The 8,935-nt window shown below is 41.9% G+C and overlaps 2 protein-coding genes across 2 annotated transcripts in view; one reads left to right on the top strand and one right to left on the bottom strand.

The window, feature by feature from the left end:
* Nucleotides 1-2,319: 2,319 nt before the first annotated feature.
* On the bottom strand, nt 2,320-5,907 carry ENY2 (ENY2 transcription and export complex 2 subunit). Its single transcript, XM_053466380.1, has 5 exons — nt 5,801-5,907; nt 5,595-5,671; nt 3,224-3,294; nt 2,744-2,818; nt 2,320-2,664 (listed from the first exon to the last, which is right to left on the bottom strand). The coding sequence occupies exons 2-5, from the start codon at nt 5,660-5,662 to the stop codon at nt 2,588-2,590; spliced, it is 291 nt and encodes a 96-aa protein (XP_053322355.1). The 5' UTR covers nt 5,663-5,671; nt 5,801-5,907; the 3' UTR covers nt 2,320-2,587.
* Nucleotides 5,908-6,636: 729 nt separating this feature from the next.
* Nucleotides 6,637-8,935, top strand: part of NUDCD1 (NudC domain containing 1) — a 59,461-nt gene continuing 57,162 nt past the window's right edge. Inside the window, exon 1 of the mRNA XM_053467038.1 lies at nt 6,637-6,828. Within this exon, the coding sequence (XP_053323013.1) occupies nt 6,714-6,828 (115 nt within the window). The 5' untranslated portion in view covers nt 6,637-6,713. The remainder of the gene's footprint in view (nt 6,829-8,935) is intronic.

Raw genomic sequence — 8,935 nt, 5'->3', positions numbered from 1 at the left:
AAAATTAGCAATAATATGAACGCACAAGAAATGCATTTGTTCAGAGAAGCATGAAATTTACCCCAAAATCTTATTGAAAGAAAGCATCTGTTTCCCCCATCTTTGTGATGTCCAGGCCGCTGATCTCTGCTTGTGACCATCTCTGCAATTAAATTATTCTTGCCTACGTAGTCGCTTTCCTTCTCCTTATTGATTGTAGGAATGCAAGAGCAATGTCCTTTTCTCCTTCTGCACCACTATATTTTATGTGTGCTATTCTTAATTTTATTTTGTTACTTTTAATTTAGCATTTTTTCTCTCATTGTAATAATGCTATGGATTACATAAAATGTAAAATTGTTACCATCTCACTTTCTCCCAGTGCCGTGCACCTTGAGGACAACCTCTACTCTCTCAACTGAATGAACGGGACAGAGGTTGTCCCTGCGGTGTAGGCTGAGGCTCCGACCTGATGCGGAAGCGCTCCAGGAGGACAGGGTAAAGCAGCGGAGCCAACGAAAGAAGACTAATGAAGAAGTGGAGAACAGGAGTGAAAAGAAGATAAATCGGTGAACAAAGAGCTGTGGAGGCATTGAGCGAGGATGAGCGACAACGTATTTCCTCCTGAATTAAAAAAAAAATCCTCCTCTAAACCCAAAGGACTGGAAACGAAGTTTGTTCTCTGAAAATGAATGGACCAAAAGGTTTTCTGGTGGTGACCCAGAGAAGCGGCACTTCTCTCAGGGTTTAACGGCAAAATTCTGAGAAATCATAGGTATGGTCACACGAGATGCTACACGAACACCTACATTTTCATTAAAAGTGATATAATGCGCTAAATACGGATAATTTAGCTCATCCTGGGATTACATGGACTAGCTTATTCACAGCAGTGTGCAGTGTGAAACGGCTTGGCTCTCAGACTTTATTGCAGCTCATCAGGAGACGCTAACTCTACTCATATTACTTCTGAGACAGAAGCTTTACAATGGACAAGAACTCTACTAAGCTTACTGGGAATGGTGAGGAAGGTAATCTACTTCCGCTAAGGCATAGTAACTGAAATTGTACCTTAAATATAACCATCGGCATTTGTTTAATTTTTAATGTGGAACTTAATTCTCCCCCCAGACCAAATTGTTCTAGAGTGGTGGCATTACGTTGGGCAGGTCAGCCTATTGAACAATTAGGCATCAACGGGCCAGCTGAACAGACCAACGATCTCCCTTATAGCAGACCCCTTTGTACTATAGAGGTCTGTGCCTAGCTGACACAGTCCCCATAGCACCATTCATGCACAACGCCTGTCCTTCAGAGGTAGAGCTCCATTAACAATCAAGAACATGGTGTCCCAATCGTGACAAGGTTTGTTGATGTAGTGGTGTGATGCGTAACACAATGACAGCTTAATTAATCAATTGGCTTTGACAGATATGGGTCTTGAGCAGGTTTTACACAATACTACTGTGAAAAACAGATCGCAGTAGTCAATGACAATACATTAGCATAAACACTGCATGCGCGTCGCCTAGGGGCCATCTATCCCTCTGCCTGTCTGCATTCCACACCGTTAAAGCTTTCGGCAGGTGAGGAAAGAACCAAAATTGTGCCCCCCCGACAAACGTTAGAACCAGCAGGGAATTTTTAAATTGTGTTTTTAACCGAAATGCCACTACTTAAAGACGTATTCGATGGGAAGTTTAATTTAGCGATGTAACACATCTTACACTTTGCCTCTACTTGCATTCGCAAACACTTCAGGGTGCTATGAGAGTGAATATACAAGTTAGATAATCATATTTAACAAAAATTTGCCTTTATCTTCTATTTATACATTATCAGAAGACTGTGTCAAACAAAAACCAATATACATGGCATGGTAGTATAAATACAGGCACGTGTTTCCAATACACCCCAGAGTAGAGGACTAAACCAGACACATACAAAGTACAAGTAGAGGAGGAAAAAAAAAAACAACAATGTGACAAACCAGAGAAAAAAAAATTCCAGGTTTAATACAAAGCTTGAAACAATGAAAAGTATTCTTCTTAAAGTGTATCTATAGCTATCGATATACAGGTATTATGACCCACGGGGCAGCTGTATTACTTTCTGTTCTCAGGATGCAAGATAATTTCTCTGCTTGTTTCAAATGATTGCTACACTTTGGTCGGTAAGAAGACAAGAGGGTGTCCAGATCAGAAGTTTAGTAGATACGCTTTCGGCTACCTTTTTATATCTGAATTTCAACAATACAAACGTGCTCCGCAATTCGGTCATTTTAACTCTATTTACAATAGTATTATGATTCAGTGTAATAAAAGGGAGTTCCGCCCAACATTTTTAGTAGATCTTTATTAAAATGTTAATCCTAGGGATCACTGGATTTATCTGGGAATATACATTGTAATGGGCATCAGTAAAAAGCTGCCTACACTACATTACCTTAGATCAGTCATCATCGCAAATGAAAATGCTAACGTCAGAAATATGGCACTTTTATTAACATATGCAGTAAAATAATGCAAAACAAATTATATATATTTAAACGCAAAAACAAAAATGAAAGCCTTGTTTACATGAAATGTACATACAAACACAATCTTTATTAGAGACTTGTATGCTGGGCAAGGAATGTCCGGATTTTTTGCAATAGTTCCTTCTTTACACTGTCAGGCACGAGAGCTGCAATAAAAAGAAATTAAATTAATTTTTAAGTTATTCTAGCTGTATCATTCGTGCTCCATTGTACTCATCAACTTACCTCTGCCTTTGGGGGTAATTTCTGCAACCAAATCATCAACGGTTACATGTTCCAGGCCTTTATCATGGATAACATCTAAAACAGTAAATTGATAAACAAAATTTGACTATGTAATAGCAGAAGTTCAGAAGAAAAGGAAAAATGTGTAATCTGTCAGGCGGTGGATATTTTCATATCCGCCACTGCTAAAACGGCTTTTTGAAAGCTCTATATAATGCCTGCCGTTTACTCATAGGACATTTCTGAAATAGATAAAAACCTGATTTCCCATAGTTTTGATCATTTTCAACAAGAAAAAAAAAAAAAAAAAAAAAAAAAACACTCCCAAACTTTACAAGTGTCAATTTTCTTTAAGATTACCACTGACAAAGAGTTAAATCTTGTGCTGAAAGAGTTAAACTGTAAAAACAATTTCTGGAAAAAACACAAGGATATGGAAAAGTCTTGCAAAGTAGCTTTCTAATATGTCAAAACTCTTACCTTTGCAGTGTGCCTTTAACTGATCTCGCCACCCGCATTCCATTAGTTTTGCCCTCAAGAGCTCTTTAAGGCTAGAAAGAAAGAAAAATACATATTTATTCACAGAGATTAATGCCTTTATAGCCAACACTTTTAAACAGTTCATGCAAACAATATTACAGTTTTTGCTGTTAAATGAGGAATTTAATACACTGACGACACTAACGTACATTCAATAGAGCAGATAAGATGACGCTAAGGAATAAAAACATAACATAGGAGTCTATATTTTTGTATTTCTTTTCTCATGAATAACTATAAATAAAATCATAAAGAACTAAAAAAAAACCCGACATCCCCACAGAAAGTTGTAACTACTGCACCGGGAACCCAACAGCGGTATTACTGTATGAGCAGGACACTTAAAGGCACGATATTAACGTATCTCTAAAATCACGACAGCACGGAACGGATGGAAAGGGATGCCAACGTCTGGTAGTATTTGTCCCATGTTTGGAACGGGATCTATCATTTACATACAACAGGCCTGGGTTAAAAAAAAGCTTATTTCATGAACATGATTAGCACAACTGACACACATATGCGTGTGTGTGTGTAATTATAATATATATATATATATATACATATACATACATACATATACACACACACAGGTCATGTGAGCTAATTTGTGAGTTAATTTTCTACCGACATTGTGTTGCACTCTTGTATCTGCCCAATGAAATCTAAATTGATTAAGCCTTCTGGCAGTCCATCATCTCAAAAGGCCTTTTAACATATGGCAGGGTCATAGTAACTCCAGGTTTTAATTATATATTTTCACAATGTAACCATTTATTACTGTTCAGAAACAGTTACTCCAAGACGCAGACATCGGAGACATGCAAGCTATCATTTACAGAACGGGTTTGCGGCATTATGTAAGCAGAGAATGTAAATAAGCTCCTTGTACAGAATAGATGAGGTCTTGATCTTCAGAAAGTACAACAGCCGTTTAGTATGAAGGATTCCAATATTTGTATTAAGACTTAATTTACATGAAATAGATCAATTGTTGTTCCTTTCTATGAGATCTCTCACCCGATTGATATATATATATATATATATATATATATATATATCAGTTTGTTATGTTTTGGGTGGTTCTGTGGGAATCTTGACACTATGTTGTTCTAAGGAAGCTCTGCACCGGCAGACAGAAGCCGGCTATCGCTGCACACATCTGGGTGAAAGAGGACAGACATCACATTTTCCACAGCTAGAAATAGTTTGGCCACAAAACCACACGGTGCCCCGTAAAGAAAGGTTACCGTCTCCTACACGGTCATTCAGCATAAAGGTTTTCAGACGTCTTTGCGAGTGAAGGATGCAAAAACAAAAGGGATGCCTACAGACAGACAGCCCCGATAGCCCAGCTGCCGATCTAACAACGTAACAGACACAAAACCCACTCGTTCTCCCAAAATCCATGACAGATATGACGACAGCTAGAAAGAGACTAACCGGTGGTATAACCGATTCATGTTTCACTGGATAATATATTCATTTATTTCACTAATAAAGAATGTGCCGAGTACACAAAAGACCAATCTCAGGGTCCAAAATATAACAGGTGAGACCCCATCTAGTTAACGCTGATCACAAAGAGAAAAGAAAATAGTTATTAAAAATGAACCTTTACTATACTCAAATAGAAAAAAAAGGCATCCCAATATATATATAGCATATCCACTGGGTAAGGGAACACTGAAAGCGATAGCACAAGCCCCAAACATAAATCTGTGCCCCCTGCACGTCAGCGCCTGGTTGTGAACGGATCGCTACCCTAAAGTCTAACAATCTAACGTAGCAGGGGCCACGCCGGAGAGCCTCCGTGGGGTCATCCAACACACCTTTCCCCAAAACAGCTTTGTCAGGGGCTAACACTGCTCAGTACCTACTGCCTAGGAACACAAATGGCCAATCAGAGAGCTGTATTATCCAGCATTGTCCCCGGTAGATTAGATTGTTTTAATAAGAACTAAATGATTCATTTATTTCAGAATGATTGGCAAAATATAGGAAATCACAGCTAACATGGATGGTTTAACAATAGATATTTCTGATGGGCCACCGCAACATCATGGCTTAAATACGTCTGTTTTGGGCAAGCGATTCAGGCATTCGGAATGCTATGGCGCTTTATAAGCACACTTTGTGTTGTTTTAAACACATTATCGGGGCTTTTGCCCCCAATACGCTAACCCAGGAAATATTCTGAGTTCATAGGGACAAGGGGGGGGCGTCATGGAGTGGAAAGGGAGGGCGAGGGGCCTGGGTTACAGAAGGACTGTGCCCGCGTGGGTCCACGTGGGTAGGAGCTTTTACCTACCGCTCTCTCTCCCCTGTTTCAATAAGCTTCTGGTTGATTACAGCTCGGATCTGAGCGTCCTTATTCATAGCGGAGACCTAAAACACAAAGAACAACTTCAGTACAACACTGCCGCAGGGAATAAATTAGAGTGCAAGCTCCTCGGGAAACGGGAAGCTCCTTATCCCACAGCAATTCGTTAATACTGCTGAATTAAACACACTAACCGAATTTTACGGAGAAAGGCCTCAGGGAAGTTACTACGCCCAGACCTCCCAGTCTTGTTACCCGGCAACCACCAATATGGCGGCCTAGACGCGTCTGGCTAAACTTACAGGGGTTTCAAGATAACGTAATCAAGCTGCACCCAGCAGAAACATAAAGGTTTTTTGTTATGTAATCAAATAGCGCCAATAACATAGAGCTGTTTCAAGATGTCGTCATCAAAAGGCGCCGAATGACACAGAATTTAGCGCGCACTGCTTTGAATACTAAAGACGGGATAGGAGGGAAAAAACAAAAGAGATGGGCGACTAAAGAACCAACGTAAAAAAAAGGAAGTAGTCAACTAATTAGTAAAATTATGAAAATAGCTAAATGAGATATTGTATAGTAAGGGAATATTTCTCCCCAAAATAGAATCAGATTCTCATAGAATCGCACGAAACATTAGAGTTGTAGTAATATACCAGTAGTACAGGGCTGCGGAATAGGGTGGCGCTCTATAAATAATACTTTAGAATTGCGAACGATAGTTGTAGTCCTTCGCGAGTTCTAAACACAAGAGGCAGATCAACTTATGAAAAATGTCACCTACGCTCAGTAACGATCTAGCTGTAGGTTGTCACTTTTCATGGAACATTTTTAAAACAAAATATTGTGATTTAAATTAATTTATATAGGCAACACGCGCAACACTACCTAAATGTGTAACGATACTTAGATTTGCCACTGGTCCTCTCGTTTTGCTAAAACTTCATTTCCCAGCATGCTCCACATCTTGCTCCACGTGTAATTTGGTCCCCACCGGATATGGCAGCGGTGATATAGTTCCCTTGTGCTGTGTTTACTTTTGGGCCGGTGACAAGTAACTACCATTAGCTAAGTTTCCAGGTGAGGGAAGAGCTAACCACGGAGACCATGGAAGCCGCTAATTGTTCACTGAGGGTTAACAGACTGTTACTAGATCCAAAGTTCGAGAGCTACAAGCTGTCCCTGGACCCACTGCCCTGTTACACCGTGGAGCTGGATGCTGGTGAGTGTCATGTGTCACTTAATGATGTCATAGCTTGTCTATTGTATGCAGTCAGCATGGGTTACAACGTAATACAATTTAATGCTATGGATAATGTGTCAACATACAGGTGTTCATTTATTCTATCTATCTATCTATCTATCTATCTATCTATCTACATTTTTTGTATATTGTGCATGCACTTTGGTGGAAGTTGCAGTTCTCATGATTTTTAACAGGTTATCAGTATATTGCAGATCTCTGCATACAATACCGGGTGGAAAATGACCATTTGCCAGGACTCGGTAGCCTTAAACATATACATTATGACAAATCCCATTATATAGAAACTAGAGCTGAAACAACGAATCGATAAAATCGATAATAATCGATAACGGAAATCATCGATAACGATTTCCGTTATCGATTAATCGAGTGATCAATTCGTTGTTGGAGCACTCGGCTCCTTTTACTTACCTCCGCGAGCGTTCCCCGCTTCTGCTACACGCTCTGCAGTCTCCGCCTTCTTCTAGCTACGTGACGGATGTGACGTGTTCCGGTTCGCTCTGTGCGAGTGGCTCCACTCGCACAGAGCGGTTCGCTCTGTGCGAGTGGCTCCATTCGCACAGAGCGGTTCGCTCTGTGCGAGTTGCTCCATTCGCACAGAGCGGTTCGCTCTGTGCGAGTGGCTCCATTCGCACAGAGCGATTCGCGGGGGTGGGGGTCCACGGCGGGGTGGGAGTGGGGTTTCAGGGGATGCAGGGCAGGGTGTGAGTGTGGGTGCAGGGCAGAGTGGGGGTGGGGGTGCAGGGCAGAGTGGGGGTGGGGGGTGCAGGGCAGGAGACTGGGTGCAGGGCAGAGTGGGGGTGGGGATGCAGGGTGTGAGTGTGGGTGCAGAGCAGAGTGGGAGACTGGGTGCAGGGCAGAGTGGGGGTGGGGATGCAGGGCAGGGTGTGAGTGTGGGTGCAGGGCAGAGTGGGTGCAGGGCAGAGTGGGTGCAGGGCAGAGTGTGAGTGTGGGGGCAGGGCAGAATGTGGGTGCAGGGCAGAGTTGGAGACTGGGTGCAGGGGCACAGTGCAAAGTGCTGGGTGCAAAGTGCCAGTGCTGGGTGCAAAGTGCCAGGGCTGGGTGCAAAGTGCTGGGTGCAAAGTGCCAGGGCTGGGGCAAAGTGCTGGGCGCAAAGTGCTGAGTGCTGGGTACAAAGTGCTGGGTGCAAAGTGCTGGGTGCAAAGTGCTGGGTGCAAAGTGCTGGATGCAAAGTGCCAGGGCTGGGGCAAAGTGCTGGGTGCTGAGTGCTGGGTACAAAGTGCTGGGTGCAAAGTGCCAGGGCTGGGTGCAAAGTGCTGGTGCAAAGTGCTGAATGCTGGGTGCAAAGTGCTGGATGCAAAGTGCCAGGGCTGGGGCAAAGTGCTGGGGGCAAAGTGCTGGGTGCAAAGTGCCAGGGCTGGGTGCAAAGTGCTGGGTGCAAAGTGCAAAGTGCTGGGGCAAAGTTTCTTGAACAGTAATAGTCCACCTCTTTTCAGAATGTTTGGGGTTATTTTGTTTCATAAATATTGTGTTTGGGTTCTTGTACTTTGAAAATATTGTTTTTTATTACATCATAACAAAATAAGAATGTTAATGTAAATTTTAAGTTGTTTTTTAACATCCAGTTCATTAAATTCTTTTAAATAAACGAAAAATTTGCATATTGTTTTTTTTTATCCGATTAATCGATTAATCGAAAAAATAATCGGCCGATTAATCGATTATTAAAATAATCGTTAGTTGCAGCCCTAATAGAAACAGACTTTGACGGCAGATAAGAACCATTTGGACCACACAGTCTGCCGGTTTTTCTTAATGCAGGGACTCAAACCCTAATCAGTCCCTAAAGTTCCCTCAATGTATGAGCCTCTACCGCTTCTGATGGGTGGCTGTTCCGTTTGCCTACCACCCTCTCGGTAAAGTAAAGCTTCCTTGCATTACATGTAAACCTCTGACCCTCCAGTGTTAGACTGGGGCCTCTTGTTCTAACATTTCTCCTTCATCTGAATTATGAATGTAAGCGCATTGAACACGGAGAGCGATTCCAAGAAGCGTCGAGTGCGTCAGCATACTGTGTCAGCATACAGGAGCACGATCAATT

The sequence above is a fragment of the Spea bombifrons genome, chromosome 5 (genome assembly GCF_027358695.1).
Source record: "Spea bombifrons isolate aSpeBom1 chromosome 5, aSpeBom1.2.pri, whole genome shotgun sequence".
Classification (NCBI taxonomy): domain Eukaryota; kingdom Metazoa; phylum Chordata; class Amphibia; order Anura; family Pelobatidae; genus Spea; species Spea bombifrons.
This window is presented reverse-complemented; position numbering and strand designations above follow the sequence as displayed.

Bases quoted from the DNA above. Each gene is read 5' to 3' on its own strand.
- ENY2 (XM_053466380.1), bottom strand. From the start codon at position 5,662: ATGAATAAGGACGCTCAGATCCGAGCTGTAATCAACCAGAAGCTTATT. The intron at 2,819-3,223 runs GTAAGAGTTTTG...TTACTGTTTTAG, and splicing joins GTTAAAGGCACACTGCAAAG to ATGTTATCCATGATAAAGGC. The intron at 2,665-2,743 runs GTAAGTTGATGA...TTTTTATTGCAG, and splicing joins AATTACCCCCAAAGGCAGAG to CTCTCGTGCCTGACAGTGTA.